Consider the following 20,226-nt stretch of genomic DNA (forward strand, 5'->3'; position numbering starts at 1 on the left):
TCAGGCTGATAGGTCAGAAAATGACCAGCAGGCTTGTTGCTGCACTGGCAGAGGTCTCACCTTGTCTCCTACAGAGGGCCAGATGGTTTTAGAGAGAAACTGGATGCAGATGACAGGCAGAAGGCTGATGCCCACAGTAAGGATGATGGTTAACCACAGGTACGGCTGACGTAAAGCATTTGATGCTACCCCTACAAACACAACATATAAATACACACACATGTTAACAGAGAAATGAAGAATGAGGGGTTTATGTGGGGACCTTCAATACTTGGACATGATTCTCATTGGGTAAAATTATTAGTAGAAGGCTATTAAATTCATGCTAATGAAAATAAAAAGCCTTTTGTCAAAGCCTGACTTACTGACAACTTGTAGAGGATTTAGCAGTTAAAGAGACAGATGCTTTTCTTGACAAACAGCTGTAAGGAGTGTCTACACTGAAAGCTACAAATGAATGATGAAGTTGCCTTAATGTTTATTATTATTGTTTAATATATCAACAAGTAATTTGTCAGTGATATTCTAGCTTCAGCTCGCCAGAGATCCTCTAGGAGCAATTTAATCTGAAGCAGGCTTTAAATTGGAGGCCAACCAACACAGGAATTTTAGAATACTCCATCAACCCTTATTGGCTTTTTGAATAACAGTCAGACAAACTGCTTAAATTTGTGAAGCTGTGGTCAACTAACCTGTGAAGGTGAAAACTGAGGGGAAGATGACATGGATCCCAGCACTGTGGATGTCAAACATGACCCCAAAGTAGATGGCTATGCTGCCCAGAACTGCAAAGCAGTTAACAAAAGTCCAGTAGGAGGTATCCAAGGAGATCTGACATGACAGGAAGGAGAAAAGACAGACAGGATATTTTACATAAAAGCCATTACAAATATCAATATTCTTGAGTAGCTCCATATTTTGACAGCATCAATACTTCAAATAAGTCACAAAATCCAAATTATAATTCCTAAAAGGAAAAACTGAAAATTTATGCACTGCACATGCTCAGAAATTTGTAACCAACCTGCAGATTCACGATAAAAATCAAGGACGAGGCAGCAACGACAGCAAAGGACTGATAGTCTGAGGGGGCTTCTCCGTCTTGCCCCATGGTTTGCAGGAAGGCTCCATAAGGTATGAAGAAGATGATGAGTGAGACGAACATGCCGTGGAACAAGCTGATGAAAAAGTTTTTGTAGTTAAACAACGTCCCCTGCTGACCGGGAATGTAGAGTTTGGGGAATTTTAAACTCAGCCTGTCGTTGACATCCTACAACAGAGAAAGAAAGAAGGTTTCAAGAAATTTTAAGACTGCCAAAAATTAGGAAAAAAATATCTACTGAAGAAAGACTCAACTAAACTTTAACTCTGTATTTGTGCCATGAAATTATGAGAAAATTATGAAGAAAAAAAAGCTATGCATAGTTAGAGTTTTCACATTCATGCAGAATACAATAGCCCTCTTTTCTTTGGTCTACAACAAATTCAGCTTTTACCTGGTCAAGAAGTCCAACAAGTAGAACAGGCAAGCTGCTGTAAGCCAGATTGTAGAGTGTGATAAACCAGTCTTCAAAGGTGATCTGCGGGAAGGAAAAATAATCATTTATCATCTCTGTTGCTGTTCAGTATTATCTGTCACTGAGTGTGTACTTTAGAACTAAAGCACCACAAATCTGCACTTCTCACTGCACAACCTAATCCAAAGCAATCATGCTATTTAGTGGGCTGAGGAATTGAAGACGTAGGAGAGACATCGGCAGTATCATAATCTTGTTCTTGCCTCTAATGCGACTGGAGCATTCAGATGTATGCACCGTTAAAAGTATTCTTTTAGGTGTTGCTCAGTAAAAACCTTTGAAGGTTAACATTACGACCCCTTAGGCAAAGTGACCAAGGTACAAATTTAGACATTAAACCGAGAAGTTGATGTTGGCTAATGGAAATGAGGTTGTGTGTGAAAGGCGTTTTCTGTGGATGTCTTCCAGCAGGAGAACATTTACTCTTTGCCATGTTTGAACATGGATTAAAAATTCAACAGAAATGAGCTTCAGTGTTTTGTGTGGGAGCTACTCACTACATTTGCAATTTTCACAGGGTTAAAGTACATGTCATAATGGGCAAACTCCATGCAAAGTTAGTCTAATGATGGCTATGATACTACAAACATTCCCTTCTTTTCAGAGTAAAATCAACGGGATGACTTTCACAGTGCTGCTGACCTGTGAGGAGTATCCGTTGAAAAAGGAGTACCAGAAGTGGACCAGAGTGAAGGCAAAGTTCTTGAAGAAGAAGAAACGCAGGAACTTGCACATTCGGATGTAAGACCAACGCCCGTGCACCAGCAGGAGGCGCTGCAGGTAACGGAACTGAGCAAAGGCGTAGTCGCTGGACATGACGGCCTGCATCCCCTCCTGACCGCTGATACCGACACCGATGTCTGCAGCTGGAGGGAGAGCGGAGAGGGAGAAATATTAGAGCAGATTTGTAGAATCTTACACACTTGGCGTGAGCACAGTTAGCTTGTGTCCTTACTTTTGATCATATTGACGTCGTTGGCTCCGTCTCCGATGGACAGTGTCACAGCCTTCTTGTACTTCTTCACCAAACTCACCACATGAGCCTTTTGTTTCGGTGTTACACGGCAGCAGATGACCGCCTCGCATTCACAAGCCATATCCACAAAGTCAGTCTACCGGTAAAGAGAAACATTTCACTGGATTTGATATCATGAAGACAAAAATTCTTCTTACTCACAATAATCAAAGTTATTTGTTAAACCTGTCTCATCTCTTTCTCCCAATCATCCATCGGCTGTCCGTCCTGAGGGTTGCTTGGAGGTTGACGCCTCTTTAGACGCAGACGACGCAGACGACGGCGTTTCTTCTTCTTTTCATACAGAATTTCATTCTGAAAAGAATAAAGAGAGTAGATTAGTATGTAAACCATGCAGGGAAACCGTATTAAAGGCAATATATTAAATTTGTCTTTAGACTATAACATTGGGTAGGCTTTTTAGTACTACCAATTCATCTTTTATAGTAACTTTAATTTAGTTTTGGTTTTTGAAGAAAGCTCACCAGCCATCCTCCAGTGATGATGAGAGCATTTTTGTTTGATCCGGGAAAGAAAGGCTCGGCCGTTTTCTTTTTGCCTCGACGGTAAGCTTGAGGGTCATCCCTTCTGCTGGCCTGACGTCTGGTGAGCTTCTCACTGTAGACACACAATACAGGTGATAACAGTACTCAACTGCAACACAGTTGGGACCATAAATAGTATAAAAAATGGTTGGACCATTTTAAATATGAATGGAAACAGAATGCAATGGTTTCATTTCAATGTTTTCTGATGTTTTGATGGCGATGTGTCCCATCATCAAGTTATTTTCTTTTTAACATGTAACTTTTTTTTTTTTAAGAAAATTTTACATCTGTGAAATTAATCTAATCTCAAATAAATAAAAAAAATAATAAAAAAAAAGAGGCCCCTCTTCTGTGGAACCAGCTTCCAGTTTGGATTTGGGAGACAGACACTCTCTACTTTCAAGATTAGGCTTAAAACTTTACTTTTCACTAAAGCATATAGTTAGGGCTGGACCAGGTGACCCTGAATCCTCCCTTAGTTATGCTGCAATAGGTGTAGACTGCTGGGGGACTCCCATGATGCATTGGGTTTTTCCTTTTCAGTCACCTTTCTCACTATCACACTTGTTATTAATCTTTGTCTCTCTTCCACAGCATGTCTTTATCCTGTCTTCCTTCTCTCACCCCAACCACTCGCAGCAGATGGCCGCCCCTCCCTGAGCCTGGTTCTGCCGGAGATTTCTTCCTGTTAAAAGGGAGTTTTTCCTCCCCACTGTCGCCAAAGTGCTTGCTCATAGGGGGTCATGTGATTGTCGGGTTTTTCTCTCCATGTATTATTGTAGGATCTACCTTACAATATAAAGCACCTTGAGGCTACGATGTTGTGATTTGGCGCTGTAAAAATAAAACTGAATTTAATTGAGTCTGCAGGGACAGTCCGCCTTGGGATGTCGTTTGCAATGTTCTTGTCAACCTACTTGACATCATCTCCGTAGTGGATCTCCATGTCGTCTGTCAGAAGTGAACAGGAATATCCGATGTTCTCTGCCGTTTCTGGGGATAAATTATGAAGATTAAAACACGAGTTCTTTAACTTCTGTCATGAGTTCACTTTCAATTCATCCAAATTGTTACTTTAACCAGCTCAGGCATGTCGCTGTTATTCATGTGATACAGGTGTTTTATTTCTTTTGCACTTTGGGGTGATGGTACCTTTCTTATCTCCAGTCAGGACCCAGATCTTGATGTCTGCTTTAGCCAGCTTGGCAATGGTTTCTGGAACTCCATCCTGTAGTTTATCCTCAATAGCCGTTGCTCCAATTAGCTAAATGCAAGAGAACTCATTACTAGCTGTAACGGGAGCTTCTTGTTTTAAAATCCGATAGATTTTTAGCAGAAGAGATTTTTAAATTAAAACATTGAAATGAATTCTACATGTATGTAGAAACTAAAGCGTAGTCATTTCCCACTCACCATCAGGTTGTTCTCGATCTGCTCATACACAGCATCCAGGGCAGCTTCGCGGTCATTCATGGTCACCTGGGCCTCTTTGTGTCTCCTGGACCAGGCTTCGAACTCTTCAGCACTGATGTCTTTGTAACACAAGCACAGTGTCCGCAAGGTCTCGTTGGCAAAGACCTGATAACATGAAAATATTGACTTTGTTTACTCCTGAGAGAAAAAGAAAGTATCTGGCACGCTGCAAATGAGATTAAACAATAGAAGCTCACATCAAGAGCAGTCTGGGTGGTTTCCTTATGTTTGGAGCTGGGGGAGAGACGCTCGTAAATGACAGTGTCTGCTCCTTTACAGTAGAGACGAATACGGCCATCGGGAAACTTCACTAAAAAGACAATACATAGAAAGATCAGTGGTAATTAGACAGAACCAAGTCTCAGTGAGGTAAAAAGTCAAAAGTAGCAGGTCCAATCTGTCCAGTCTAAATGCCTTTGATAATATTGCTCTTATTTGTTTTAGTTATTTCTATAAAAAGACCGTAGTCATAGTGATGTTTGGAAACCTTTTTTGAAATTTGTAATTTTTGCCAGTTTGCAAAAAACAAAAACAAACAAACAAACAAACCCTGCTTTATTTTCTATTTCATTTTAAATTCAAAATAAGAATTTAGAGAAATAAAACTATGAATGAAACTATTGACTGAGACCATAAAGTCATCGGGAACCTGTTTGTTGAAATCAAAATGAGATATAAGTAGGGTCATTTCCTTTAGATTTGTAAATGACCGCACTTCTTTTTGCATCCAAAGGTGCTGCCCCCTGCTGACCACTAGAAAGAAGGCAGGTGTAAGATCACAGGTTTCACTTTTCAGGCCCTGAAGCAATATGCCCATTTATATACAATCTATATTCCTTACACTATAAAAGGATGGCGTGTGGTGCAGTAGCGACGGTTTTAGCAAGATCTGGATCCACATCCAGGTCATGCAGCATCCACACATATTGAAATTACAGAATGTTTAGGATTAACTACGTATGCATTTATATTAAAGATTGTCCAAAACAAGTAAAACTGTTCAAATACTTTTGAGTTCTGTGCCAGTTGTGTATTTTGAGTAGAAACATAATAAAATCCTTCCATGATTTAGTGAAGACTAAAGATAGATTTATTCAGTTTTTAGGTGGCATTTCATCAGTTTTTCATTCATTGCGCATCCTTCAGTAACTTGGTACTTTGTTTTGTTTCTGATTCAAAGTTTGATGGGTTTTTTTCCCTTGCAGCTTCATGTGTATGCAGATAACTGTACATCTAAAGAAGTATTTAAGCACAATATGTCAGGCTGTGTGCTCGTACAGATGATAGACATGCGCTTGCGGTCAGAGTTGAAGTCGAGAAGCGCCAACATTTCGTAGGTCATCTCCTGATCCATCTCCCTGATGGTCATGGTGTCCTGCGTACGAGACAGAAACACGTAACCAAAGTTCCTGGCAGCCGTGACCAGGGCGCCCTCATCAGGAGACGCTGCCTGGTATACGAGATCATCTGAGAGGACAGTACAAAAGCAGAAGTCAGTACCTGTAGTCTTCTTTTTAAATAGGACCTATATTATGTGACTGTAGGATTACCGTCTTTGTGCTCCACCATGACGGTGTGGCAGAGGGAGAGCAGTTTGAAGAACTCCATGGCATCTTTATCCTTCTTGGATCGGACATGGGCAACCAGGGAATGATCTATGAACTGGAACTTCTTATCAGCGTAGCGGTTCCAGCTCCAGTCCACCGGCTGACATGAAATACAAGAAGGTTTTATGACTTTCCATTTTCCTGAGTTTATAGGGTTTTTTGGGGACTATTTTTACAGATCGCTGAAGATCAAACTGACATTTCATTTGTTGCTACTCATGAAAATTCTTTCAAGTCATTATTTAGATTTTACCTTTCCTCGTTCCAGTGACACACCCTCAGCAGTAGTTGGATCACCTGTGGGGAAAAAAAACAAAAACAACCCCCAACAAAACAAACTTTTAATGCCAAAATTACAAATCCACAGTAAAGCAGGGTTTTTACAGAGGTTTTAAATAGAGTTGATACAGGACCCAACAATTTACTTAACATATTTTCCTAGATTCATGTATTTGTTTCATTTTCTGCTTTAATTTGCATTTGAGTTGATCTTTTAACTCCCTCAAAGCTGTGCCACAGGCCACCGATCAGGAAACTGCTGCTTTTCTTTTGTTACCATTAATCAAACATGTATTTGGCACAAACTTCATTGCCGGTAGTTATGTGCCATTATTACCTGTGTAGCTTAAAGTTTGGGTAACTTTAAGCTAAAAACCTACACCGGAACATCACAGGTGGCTTTTCTTGGGGGGGGGGGGGGGGGGGGGGTTGTAAAACACCCATTCCTGAATCTTATCTTTTCCTTGTGTGAAACAAAAACTCCTCAGTACCATAATTGCGTCCAGCGATGGTGCACTTCTTGAACTGCATGATATTCTGCGTCAGAGTTCCTGTCTTGTCGGAGAAGACGTACTGGATCTGACCCAGCTCCTCATTCAGGGTGGTGGTCCGAGCCTGCAGACAGTTAAAGGAGTTTATGCAGCAGAGCTGTAGTGATCAACTGAGGGTGGAAAATCTGCCATTTTCACAAAATAATCTCCATTTAAAAAGGTCTGGTTTACCACAAAACAGCATATATTCTCCATTTATGTCATATGATTTTGGCTTGGTACAAAAAAACCACTCCCACAAATACTCTTCGCCTCTTTAAAGGTCATTATATTCTTGAATACCGGAAATGGCCATTTAATTGAGGGGCAACACTCACAGGCCTTCGACAACATACAGCATAAAAGTGGGGTAAAAAAAATCAGTTAAAAAAGATATTTGAAAAACAAACATGCAAGTGTTATTGTACCTTAGCTGGGGTGTCTTTTTCTGCAAAATACATCTGCAGGTCCCAGTTGATGAACTTACTCTGGCCCAAGCGAATCACCTCCACGCTGTAGACAAAGCACAAAAACTTTTATTTGGTGTACTGTTGAACACACACAAATCTGTAAGTGAGCACAAAACGCATTAATATAATTGTTTTCACTTAATTTTGTCTGGCTTTATGTACCTGACATAGAGCGAAATGGGCACCATGGTGTTGAGAACGATGATGTATCCCCAGAAGCTAAGGAAGCCTCTGTAGCCGTTGGTCCGATCTTTGCCATCGAACAGATACCAGGCCTTGGTGCCGATAGCCTCATACCAGTATGTGTGACCAATAGCCAAACCCGCGGACACCAGGATGAGCAGTGCAAAGATCTATGGTGAGGAGTAACAGAGAGACACCAAATAGCTGTTGAGAAGACTTCATATACTACTTGTATGGCTTGACTTACTTATTGCAAATGTATTGTTTAAGTGTCAGTGCAAGAAATCGGGGGGGAAAAAAAGACCTCAAAACATATTCAGGAAAAGCAAACATCATCAATAGCATATTTGCATCACTTAAACAGAAACATTCAGGAAGATTGGGCCTACACATTCAGCCATACAGGCCAACATTTACCTCAGTCTGTGGCGAGGAGGTGCATCAGATAATAGATATGAAAATATACACTGTGTGTTAAAATGGTGATTGAAGCTTACTGTGTAAACCATATAGTTCATCAGTTCATCAATTTTGGTCCTCTTGAACCTCGTCTTGCCACCATTTTTCATGATTTTGGTATCACCTCCTACAACAAGAAGTCAGTAAAATAAGTTCACCAACCTTTACAATCAAATTAACCAAACTTTTGAAATACCAATGTTCTAAAAAGAGGAACTGCCAAACTACAACACAAGAAAGTACAATCTGGTATTGAGTTAGAAACAAAAACTAATAACACACACATTTATATTTAATTATTTATATACAGTGGGGCAAAAAAGTATTTAGTCAGCCACCGATTGTGCAAGTTCCCCCACTTAAAATGATGACAGAGGTCAGTAATTTGCACCAGAGGTACACTTCAACTGTGAGAGACAGAATGTGAAAAAAAAAAAAATCCATGAATTCACATGGTAGGATTTGTAAAGAATTTATTCGTAAATCAGGGTGGAAAATAAGTATTTGGTCAATAACAAAAATACAACTCAATACTTTGTAACATAACCTTTGTTGGCAATAACAGAGGTCAAACGTTTACTATAGGTCTTTACCAGGTTTGCACACACAGTAGCTGGTATTTTGGCCCATTCCTCCATGCAGATCTTCTCAAGAGCAGTGATGTTTTGGGGCTGTCGCCGAGCAACACGGACTTTCAACTCCCGCCACAGATTTTCTATGGGGTTGAGGTCTGGAGACTGGCTAGGCCACTCCAGGACTTTCAAATGCTTCTTACGGAGCCACTCCTTTGTTGCCCGGGCAGTGTGTTTTGGATCATTGTCATGTTGGAAGACCCAGCCTCGTTTCATCTTCAAAGTTCTCACTGATGGAAGGAGGTTTTGGCTCAAAATCTCACGATACTTGGCCCCATTCATTCTGTCCTTAACACGGATCAGTCGTCCTGTCCCCTTGGCAGAAAAACAGCCCCATAGCATGATGTTTCCACCCCCATGCTTCACAGTAGGTATGGTGTTCTTGGGATGCAACTCAGTATTCCTCTTCCTCCAAACACGACGAGTTGAGTTTATACCAAAAAGTTCTACTTTGGTTTCATCTGACCACATGACATTCTCCCAATCCTCTGCTGTATCATCCATGTGCTCTCTGGCAAACTTCAGACGGGCCTGGACATGCACTGGCTTCAGCAGCGGAACACGTCTGGCACTGCGGGATTTGATTCCCTGCCGTTGTAGTGTGTTACTGATGGTGACCTTTGTTACTTTGGTCCCAGCTCTCTGCAGGTCATTCACCAGGTCCCCCCGTGTGGTTCTGGGATCTTTGCTCACCGTTCTCATGATCATTTTGACCCCACGGGATGAGATCTTGCGTGGAGCCCCAGATCGAGGGAGATTATCAGTGGTCTTGTATGTCTTCCATTTTCTGATGATTGCTCCCACAGTTGATTTTTTCACACCAAGCTGCTTGCCTATTGTAGATTCACTCTTCCCAGTCTGGTGCAGGTCTACAATTCTTTTCCTGGTGTCCTTCGAAAGCTCTTTGGTCTTGGCCATGGCGGAGTTTGGAGTCTGACTGGTTGAGGCTGTGGACAGGTGTCTTTTATACAGATGATGAGGTCAAACAGGTGCCATTCATACAGGTAACGAGTGGGGGACAGAAAAGCTTCTTACAGAAGACGTTACAGGTCTGTGAGAGCCAGGGATTTTCCTTGTTTGAGGTGACCAAATACTTATTTTCCACCCTGATTTACAAATAAATTCTTTACAAATCCTACCATGTGAATTCATGGATTTTTTTTTTCACATTCTGTCTCTCACAGTTGAAGTGTACCTCTGGTGCAAATTACTGACCTCTGTCATCATTTTAAGTGGGGGAACTTGCACAATCGGTGGCTGACTAAATACTTTTTTGCCCCACTGTACTTTTAAACAAACAACAACAAACACACACCTGCAAAGATGACCAGCCCATGACACCAGTCAGTGTTTCTTATCTTGCAACCTCGGAGCAGCATGTTGTCCAGTTCCAAAGGGTAGCGCTCCCTGTCCCACAGCATCATCCCCGTAAACTTGTCAAGACGGTTGTTTGGCTCCTCGCACTCAATCAGGGCTACGGGACAGAAAAAAAGGCGTTGGTTCAGAGAAATAAAATAAGAAATAGCTTGTTTCTGTAAGCATGATTCAAACTGACTGAGTGTGTTGTGGTGATCCAGTTCTTACCATTGAAGTCAGCGAGCTGATGATCCTCCTGAAGTCTTTCATCAGTCACTCGAAGTCCCATCCTAAACTTGAGGTTGGTTTCGCTGCAACGGGAAAACAATATATACACAAAGACCTGAGAACTGATTCCATATGGATTAAAAACAAAGAAAAATCCCCAAATCATTTCTTTGTTTTTGCAAAAAAAAAAAAAGATTATGATCTTGTTTGTATCACTTTCTAATTTATTTCATTTCTATTCCCATTCACTGTAAACACGTTCTATTGGAGGATCTAACTGCACCACATATACAAGTATCTGTTTGATTTAAAGGTGTTCCCTCTTAAAAGCAGAACGCGTTCACACACCAGAGCAAAGACTGTTTGGTTCTTAGAAAAGGCTTTTCAAATTTGCTCTTCTCTTCTCAGTTAGTAATTTGTTGACTGAACACTTGGGAAAAAGACTGATTAAATAAAAATTCCTCAAACACAGTACTCTACTCCAACAGTCCAATGCATCGTTTGTACAGTTTAACCTAATATATGGTGATAGCACAGTACATGGTGTTTTCCCCCTCTTTCTTACCCGTCGAGTTCAGCCGTTTCAACATAACACAGGCTGTTTGGGTTGGAGCTGGATAACAGCAGGAGGTCAGCCTACAGAGTAAAAAAATATATATATATAAAATATCTGAAAATATAAACATTTGAGTTTTCAAATTGATAAAGCACTCAGAGGATTCAAGGCACACATCTGCGATTTCTTAAGACTTTCACTTTTGCTCAAAACTAAAGGATCAATCAGCTAATATTTTAAGTTCTGGATTATGCGATGCTGTATCATTTTATTCTGCTCATTTCTTTTTACCTAGAAGATGTGGATACATTTTAATCCAAATACAGGATCGATCAGGAGTCCCTTTTAAGTAAAGTATAAAGAAAATGACTACACACTGACGATTATATTTTTGTAAACTTTTATGTAGATGACACATTAGTTTATGTAACAGTGAACCTCATAATGGCCTCAGCATGTCCCTCTAAAGTCTGTTTCCCATCTTTGAGTTTTCTTCTGTACCTTTTCTCTACAGTTAAATCTAAATACATAAGCTTACTTCTTTCAACCACAGATAAAAATGGATGCAGCTGTTTGATGTTACCCATTAGTTTGTGAAATCTCAAGTTAAAACTGAGCACTGAATTTACTACATCATGAAAGTGACTGAAACCACACACACACATCCTGAATAATGCTTTCTGATTCTAACGAAGACTATTATTTTAAAGATTACATCAATTTAGTGAGGTTATTATTATTAGTCTTCACGTAATAATATTTAATCTTAATGTCCCATAGCGCTAAAAAAGTTGAAATTCAGTTCACATCATAATAGGGATTTTTGAAGAAAATAAATTAAGTGTGCGCTCGTTATGTGAGCTTGTTATGGCTGATTTAAATTAAAACTAATGCAAACTTGTAGCAAAAAAAAACACTTTGGGTGAATTATCATACCGGAATAAAGTCATTTTTCTTGAGACGAACCACATCTCCAACCTGGATTTCCCTCCACTTGGCCTCTTGAAACCTGAAGCAAAGAGAAAAGCAAAAAATGGGAAATGGGTTTGTTTTGTTTTTTTAAATTGATTGAAAAACCTTTTTTTAATAAGCAGCTTTCTTCCAACCTGCCATTTAGTAGAACCTCAGACTTCCTGTTGTTGATCTCGTTGTCCATCCTGTGGCGTGCCTGAAGGAAAAAGACATAAGAACATGAAGAATAAAACAATCAAAAACTATGCAGCGTAGCTGTAGGAGCAGCCAGTTAACTTGAACAGTTTCCTCGTTCTTCTACAAAGGAAACTGAAAATATATCGCTAGGTTTTTTTTTTTAACTGATTAAATCAATGCTGCATGTTGTTTTGCCAAGATGAACAATGAGGGTAAGCAAGTTTGCACCTGAGGGCCAAGTCGAGAAGACAATAACAGAAGAATTAACCTCACATGTCTTCCAAAGACCAAATCTTACCAGATCGTCCACCAGATCTTTGATAGCGGTGATTCCAAGCACGATGACCAGGGGAATCAGAGTAGTATACCAGGGCAGAGTAGAAATCTCTGGAATAATCTAAACAAACAAGACATTTGGTGGCACTCACTGATCCCCATTCTTTGCAAAACCGTCAGTCACAAAACAGATAATGCATAGAAGTTATATTTATACCTGTAGGATGAGCAGAACCAGGAAATAGATATTGGCTACTCTCTTAAACTGCTCATACAGATTCAGGGGCAGAAAGGTCAAGAAATTGTACTTGTATGTCTTAATGGCATTTCCCTGCAGAGAAAAAACAAACAAATTTTAAATTTTAAACAATTTTAAACACAAGAGCTTATTTTGGCAGCTTATTTAAAAACAACTTGATTTCAAAATTCTACTACAAAAGTAAATTCAGACTAGGCCTGAAGACTACATGTTTATGATAAAGCAAGAGTTATAAAATTCTCGATTCTGGTTAGAAAGACAAAGATGCTCTGCAGAAAGTAGGGTTGAGAAATTGTAAACTTATCATGCTGTCAGTACTGAGCTGATGCTGTGTTTCATTTACAGATAACCATCTAAACTCTGCTTATTACACCTGGTTTCCACTGAGCAAGACACTGAAGCTCTGCCACTGTGGGAGAGCTCAGAGTTTGATTTCACAGAGGGCAGACTCTCTTCTTACTGGTGCTGAATGATAAGAGCTGGCTCAGGGCAGATTCCCCCAGCTGGTGTCTAATGGGGTGATGGACATTGTTCTATCTGAGGCTATGCTTCCATACTGTATCTGTGTTGTTATGTTGAACCTTCACATAAATATCAAAGCAAACAGAAGCAGTTGGCCAAAGGTTCTAGTCTGGAACAGTGGATTGCTTTTTAGACTAAGACCTGCAGGTGAAGCTGTTTTCTTTTTTGTTTTTGTTTTAATAAAAAATCATTTTCTGTTGCACAATGTCATGGGAGAAAATGGGAAAAGTTTCCAAACTTTGTCTTATTCAAGCTAGTGATCTCAGTCATCATCAATATGAAAAAAAAGTATTTCCTCAGGAATATGTCCGGTTCTTTGAAAAACTACATACTATTAACCACTTTTATAGCAATTAACAGTAAGAAATGCACTGAAATGCACTGACGTTTTGGCATCTTGCTAGTCTGAAGCATTCAGGTTTTTATTCACGCCATAACAATCTTCCCAGGAGTGGACGTGAAGCAAATTCCCCCTAAGGTTAGACTATGCAATGCTCAGAGACAATGCAGAAATAAAACACGAGCTACACTGCAGACTCTACGGGTATGGGTAGTATGTTAAACATCAAAGTTCATGACAGTACAATTAGAAGACTGAACACGAGTGGGTTTTTTGGAATTTTTAGAGTTGCCTTTCTCTGAAAAGAACATGGCAGCATCTGAAAGAAAACAACAAGCAAACAAACACAAACAAAGACTTTTGGAACAATGTCTTTTGGACAGAGGAGCCTAAAGTAGAGATGTTTGGAAATCATTTCTGCCTATATGCTGTGTTTGGAGAAATGAAACACAGCATATTGGCAGAAACGCTTCATACCAACTGTCAAGCACAGTGGTGGAGACGTAATGATTTGGGTTTGTCTCGCAGCCACAGGACCTGGGCATTTGCCATTTTGAGTCAACCATAAACTCCTCTTATATACCAAAGTATTATAGAGCTACATAAGAACCGATCCATTTAAGATTTTACCATGCCCGCACACATCAATGAACTCTACAAGCTACCAAATCATGGTGCGTACTTGTGTTTTGCTTTTTTTTGTTTTTTAATTTACAGGACTGCACCTGTTTTTATTAAGACGTCAAGCTTTTGGCGTCTGTTTACTACATGCATTAAATGGGAACTTTTTCAGAATATACTTGTACTTCTTTAGATTAACACAAAAAAATATGCCGTCATCAACAGGTTATTATGCAGTGGTGTTGATGTAATTTATTTATAATGTCATTTATGACACTTTAGCACCACCGGGCAACGCTATGTGGCTTCAATTATATAGTAGAGAAGGCAGGCATATCCATTTTGGGCAGCTAATACCAAAACAATCTAGAGATCCACAGAACTACAGAAGAGATACGAGTATTTTTAAACATCTCCTGGCATCAGGATCCACCGTATCTGACTGTGTTTGCTGGTGAAAGAAAGGCCACCCCAGCAGGGTGATCAGGTTTCAACCTTGACAGAGGCCAGTGACACGAAGCATAAAAATCTCTTCCGTGTTAACCGGCTGTTAGAAGGATAAACCACACAGCCAGCAGCAACTACTTTAAATGGTTTTCCACATGAAGGGAGACAAATTTAACAAATGAACTGTGTGATGAACAAAAGCTGTACATAAAGCAAAGAACAAGATTTTCTCATTTGACTCCAGTGTAGCACGCCCAACTCTCATCGAGTTACATCCACCTCATCCCATTATTCATCTACAGTTCCATTCATAACTGAACAGCGTACAAAATAAAAACGATATTTCATATTTTATAAAACACCCTCTTAGTGGGATCCCTGATGGAAAATACACACCTGCCCTGGTATTTGTTTAGGGTGTGCCATGTTCAGCTCTATATGCTGAGGGTTTGGTTTACACCACAACCAACAGTCAATCTGCAGATAAGTACATTAAATGGCATGCTGATGTAATGTCTAAACTTACAGAGTATTTGCTCTTCTTTATACACAGAAAGACTTTTTTCTTAAACTCTGGCAGCTGGTGATAGGGTCGGTCATTGGCTTTCACTTTCCAGGTGACGTCTGCGAAACAAGAAGAAAAAAGAAAAAGAAAAAAAAGACAGTGTTTTACAAATATACCTAATGTTGAGTAAAGTAAACTATAGAATAAATAACATGTCTGTTACGTATACATCTCTAGAAAGTTAGGCTAAAACACAGACTGTATGTGAAAGATGGATGTAATCAACATAACTTCACCCACCAGTTAAATTAAAAACAAGAAGAAAAAAGCAAAAACAAAAACAGAACGACTCAATTTTCCAAAGTAAAAATCAAACAAACAAGAAATTAGAAATGTCTTGATGCATGTTCAATCATTCAGGTAAGTAAATCCAAAAAGATTGGTTCTGTTCATCTGGACGTAGCGTTTTGTGGGAGAAACGTTTCGTCACTCATCCAAGTGACTTCTGAAGTCTCAGCTGACTGCAGGTTTTCCCTTATAAAGAGTACATGTGCACAATATCTGAAACCAGCCAACTGAAGGAACAATGGGCTGGGAGGTCAGTTCCTTGATCATAAATATGCAAACTGTCATAACCATTGATCAACAACCACTGATCAAATCCCATTGATCGAAGACCACTGATCAAAGACCACTGATCAAAGACCACTGATCAATGGCCATGAGTACCATTCACAGAGAGTTCGGGAATGGCTGCAATCACAGCATTATAAGATGGTGAAAGATGTACCCTTAGGCCCCCTCCTCGATTCAGAGATGGTCTTTCCCTTTTCACATAAATGGGCTACTTGACTCTGCGCTCAAACCAGCGTTCCTCCCTGTCCAGGATGTGTACATCCTCATCATTGAAAGAGTGTCCACTGGCTTGTAGGTGTAAATAGACTGCAGAGTCCTGGCCTGATGAGGTAGCTCTTCTGTGTTGTGCCATCTGCTTCGCCAGAGGTTGTTTGGTTTCCCCGATGTATAAGTCCTGGAAATCCTCCTGGCACTTAACAGCGTACACTGTGTTACTCTGTTTGTGTCGGGACCCGATCCTTGGGGTGGACCAATTTTTGGCGCAGCGTGTTTTGGGGTTTAAAAGTCACAGAGACCCGGTGTTTCGAAAAAATGCGCCTCAACTGTTCCGATACTCCTGACACATATGGGATCACTACAGGTTTTCGCCTGGGCAGCGGTTGTCCTTCTCTCCTGGATCGGCTGGAGCTTTCTTTAGGTACCTTTCCAGCTTTGACAAAAGTCCAGCTGGGATAACCACATTTACTCAGGGCCTTTTTGATGCGCTGTTCTTCTGCTTCCCTGGTCGCTGTGTCTGTGGGGATGGTGTTTGCTCTGTGTTGTAGCGTCCAGACGACACCCAATTGATGCTCCAGTGGATGATGAGCGTCAACCCTTAAATACTGATCCGTGTGTGTAGGCTTACAGTAAACATCAGCTTATCAATGGTCATAACAATTTGCATATTAATAATCAAGGAACTGACCTCACAGCCCATTGTTCATTCAGTGGTGCTAGTTTCCGTCATTGTGCAAATTTACTGTTTATAAGGTTGGGGAAAACTGCAGTCAGCTGAGGCTGAAGAAGTCACTTGGATGAATAACGAAACGTTTCTCCCACTAAAAACGCTACGTCCAGATGAACAGAATCAACCTTTTCAGAAGAAACTAGAAAGTCCCCAAAAGCGGGTCACAGTATGATGTGATGTTAGGACATTTAACCACACAGCAACCAGTATTATTTGCCTTATTTATTATTATTTGCCGTTTGTTTGTTTGTTAATTAGTTTGTTTGTTTGTTTGCTTGTTTTAATCAATTTTAAATCATGCTTTTTATTTGTTTTTGTTTCTAATGTCTCTGTAAAGCACTTTGAATCACCTTGTTGTTGAATTGTGCTATACAAATAAACTTGCCTTGCCTTATAGTGACATTAGTTATGCACATGTTAATAACACTTAAAAATCCACTGAGAATTTAAGGAGGCTCAAACATATTTGTCATTCACTTCAAATTAATCTCATGTCCATTAAAATCTGATCAATACTTTGGGAGAAATAGAAATTGTTATGAAACAGGAAAACTGCATGTAAAATGACACATTCATCCCCTGAAGAAAAAGAAAAAAAAAAAAAAAAAAGATCATCGCACGTCTTGAATAACTCACCAGTGGGTCTTGTCTCCACTTGGGGTTGCGGTGCCCTTTCTGGTGCCTCTTCTTCCCCTTCAGAGCTTTCCTCTTCCAATTCGTCATCCGTCTCATCGTCACTGTATGGCATGACCTCATCATCAGGCCCCAGGGAGCTCCGGGTGTCGACACGTCGTCGACTCATCTTGGTTGGTCAGTTATCTCTGAAAAAGGAAAAAATATGAAGAGATCAGTAGGTTCAATAATAATTTTACAGATTGTTTTACAGTGGAGTCTTCAGACAGTTTCTGAGAAGTTCGGCAACTTTTTAAAAACAATCAATCCAACAGCTACGTTGTGCAACAACTGCAATGATGCACCAGGTGCCTTTTTTTTCAGACCTGCTTACAAAAAATAAATTAATTAATGAATACATAAATGAATAGATGGAGTCAGCAGATCAGTTTAATCTAGACAAAACTAATATGTGAATGATCTGTAGTGTGATTTCCTGAATAAAGGTTTATACTAAGGATGCATCAGACACTAGATACGACTTAGATGATAATACCAATGCTAAAATCAAACCTGCTCAGCATGTGGGGCCTCTTACATATGTTAGTATCAAGATTGTGAGTTTACATTTTCTTTAAGACAATCTCCAAAAACTTCAACTAACAAAGTTTTCCTTAGGGCTAGTTCCACATAAGCCCTCAGATTCAGCATATTTTATTTTTTTATTTGTACAATAATTATACAATTTGTTCTGGCCTCAGTTTTCAGACCCACACGTTGCATCCATCATTTATATACAGCCCATGCAGTCGTGATTTGCATTTTTCTTTTTAATTCCAAGTCTGTTTCATAAATGAGGAAGATGATGCAAGCACTACAATGCATCATACAAAGTAGTACAGTTGAAATCAATGGGGCCTTCAGATTTCCATAATGTACACAGTAAACTGTAAATAAACGCATCGACTATAATAAAAACAATCTAAATAAATTTAAAACATTAATATTTCAATAAATAAAATTTTAAAAAATTGGTCGGGTTGACAAGGATTAATGGTTCCACAGGCCTCCGTTTCTCAGACGAAGAAGTTAAAGTAAAGAACACTACAGGGGGAAAAAAAGACAGCAGTCACAAGTCTATCAGGTTTACAGATGCCACACACTGACTTAGTACTTAAGAATATGAAAAGAGGGGGAATGCAGCTGAATCAGGAAATGCAGATCTGGCTCCAGCTGACTGATCAACTCTAAAAGGTTTTCACGGCAGACCGCCCACGTGTAATATCATTATAGCCATTAATACTCAGTAATCAGTCACAAGAAGGGAGCTGTACTTCTGTTTTTCTCCCTACTTTGACTGACAAATGCCATGAGCAAAATGATGCAGTGTGATGACGTGGGATATGTGTCAAAGTGATCGTGTCCATCTGAGGAATGCAATCACTCCCTCCTTGTCATCACCACCTCTCATTAAGGATGAGCTTTTTATAGCCTATTTGCGATGACTGGAACAGCAGGACAAACCTCCAACAGCAGTTTTCAGAGTTTAAAACAAAGTCTTGTGTTTGAAAAGTTTATCTGAAGGTGAGGTGTGGTTCTGTGACATTTAATAAAACAAACCTTGTTGGTCTTACCGCTGCACTGAATGGCATGACACAGATAATAACCTATGTGCTACTGTGCGGTTCAGTTACTCAGTGGAACACAAAATATAGTTTGCCCTGATGAGGTAGCAACCTGAAATCCTCGCCAATAGTTAAAATGTGCAATTTTAGACCAAAAACATATTTACAGCCTGGTACTAAATGTTGTTGATCTCTGTAGCGACTTAGTGACAGCTGTACACTGGTGACAAAACAAACAAAAAAAAAAAAAAAAAAAACGCTCATCCATTTATTATTATGTTAAAGTTTAAAGTTATGTATTTTAAGGAGAATAGCTGCCACCTGTCTTCATGCTACACCAGTCTCTGACCTGAACTGTGTTTTGTCTCTTTTGGAACATTTTTAATGGAGTTATATGACAATAATAACTTTGTGTAATTAATCCCCTTTACCTTTGGGTGACTGAAATTCTAATATTGGATGGTATGTTAATTAGCACTTATTAGCAAGTACCTAATCAACCAAGAAATTAACCAAGCTTTATAGCTTATTTTCTTTGTCAGCTAATACTAGAAAGCACAAATTCAGGGTTTAAATATCCAAAAGATGAAAATTTATTTTCATAATATCAATGTGTGTCCATCTTTTGTACCATCTGTAGACAGATTAAAGGTGGATGTAGCTACAATGATGTCATCCACTGGTTTCTGAAGCCTCAAGATGAGCGTTTCCATTGTTACAATCTTGTGTGGGGGGAAAAAATGGATGTGACAAAGAAAGGCGGGTCTCAATGTGGAACGCTCATGGGCTCACAACTTGTAATTAATAAGTTGTTACCCAATAAGCTTGTGATTTCATGCCACAAATAAAATTTTAAACATTGGGCTTTCTCTGTTAGTTTTTTTTTTTTTTTTTTTAATTGAGTGGACATATGTCTAACACCTTGTTTCAGTATATATGCAGCAATAGAGGCAATAAGCATGATGCCATAGTTCATTTTAAATAAACTAGAGGGTTATAACTATAACATACATGACTGTTTTTTAAAAAAATAAATAAAATTGTTTGGTCTTACCTCAGCTTTGATAGACAATGTAATGAATTGGCCATTTTATGGGAAATCTCCCTCTGACATCTGACTGACTAACAGTTCCTGATTACAAGGCGCCAAGCTCAGATTGGCACGTTCAATCAGCTTAATGTTTAATGTTGTTAAAGAGTCTTTTAGCACAGCTGATAAGGTTGATTAATTTGGTTTCCAAAAACCAAACATAAGCACTGAACAATGTCAGGAGACACAGAAATGTACCAAACAGAGCTTAGCAGGCCACTCGAGGCAATTATAGTGCAGTCAGCATCCTGTTCGTCTTCATATTAAGGAACACTTTTTCCACTT

General features: G+C 39.5%; 1 protein-coding gene across 1 annotated transcript in view; it reads right to left on the reverse strand.

Moving 5' to 3' along the window:
• atp8b1 (ATPase phospholipid transporting 8B1) overlaps positions 1-20,226 on the reverse strand; it is a 34,308-nt gene that overhangs the window by 2,043 nt on the left and 12,039 nt on the right. Inside the window, exons 2-29 of the mRNA XM_085166729.1 lie at positions 17,251-17,435; positions 15,054-15,151; positions 12,556-12,669; positions 12,361-12,459; positions 12,020-12,081; positions 11,850-11,922; positions 10,923-10,993; positions 10,358-10,440; positions 10,089-10,247; positions 8,180-8,268; positions 7,662-7,852; positions 7,458-7,542; positions 6,991-7,114; positions 6,474-6,517; positions 6,164-6,320; positions 5,892-6,080; positions 4,811-4,923; positions 4,554-4,718; positions 4,293-4,404; positions 4,058-4,133; positions 3,078-3,210; positions 2,779-2,907; positions 2,533-2,689; positions 2,220-2,443; positions 1,497-1,580; positions 1,025-1,270; positions 693-831; positions 61-191 (exon numbers count right to left, since the gene is read on the reverse strand). Coding sequence (XP_085022855.1) covers positions 61-191; positions 693-831; positions 1,025-1,270; positions 1,497-1,580; positions 2,220-2,443; positions 2,533-2,689; positions 2,779-2,907; positions 3,078-3,210; positions 4,058-4,133; positions 4,293-4,404; positions 4,554-4,718; positions 4,811-4,923; positions 5,892-6,080; positions 6,164-6,320; positions 6,474-6,517; positions 6,991-7,114; positions 7,458-7,542; positions 7,662-7,852; positions 8,180-8,268; positions 10,089-10,247; positions 10,358-10,440; positions 10,923-10,993; positions 11,850-11,922; positions 12,020-12,081; positions 12,361-12,459; positions 12,556-12,669; positions 15,054-15,151; positions 17,251-17,416 — 3,513 coding nt within the window. The 5' untranslated portion in view covers positions 17,417-17,435. The remainder of the gene's footprint in view (positions 1-60; positions 192-692; positions 832-1,024; positions 1,271-1,496; positions 1,581-2,219; positions 2,444-2,532; positions 2,690-2,778; positions 2,908-3,077; positions 3,211-4,057; positions 4,134-4,292; positions 4,405-4,553; positions 4,719-4,810; positions 4,924-5,891; positions 6,081-6,163; positions 6,321-6,473; positions 6,518-6,990; positions 7,115-7,457; positions 7,543-7,661; positions 7,853-8,179; positions 8,269-10,088; positions 10,248-10,357; positions 10,441-10,922; positions 10,994-11,849; positions 11,923-12,019; positions 12,082-12,360; positions 12,460-12,555; positions 12,670-15,053; positions 15,152-17,250; positions 17,436-20,226) is intronic.

The sequence above is a fragment of the Neolamprologus multifasciatus genome, chromosome 7, assembly GCF_963576455.1.
Source record: "Neolamprologus multifasciatus chromosome 7, fNeoMul1.2, whole genome shotgun sequence".
NCBI classification, from domain to species: domain Eukaryota; kingdom Metazoa; phylum Chordata; class Actinopteri; order Cichliformes; family Cichlidae; genus Neolamprologus; species Neolamprologus multifasciatus.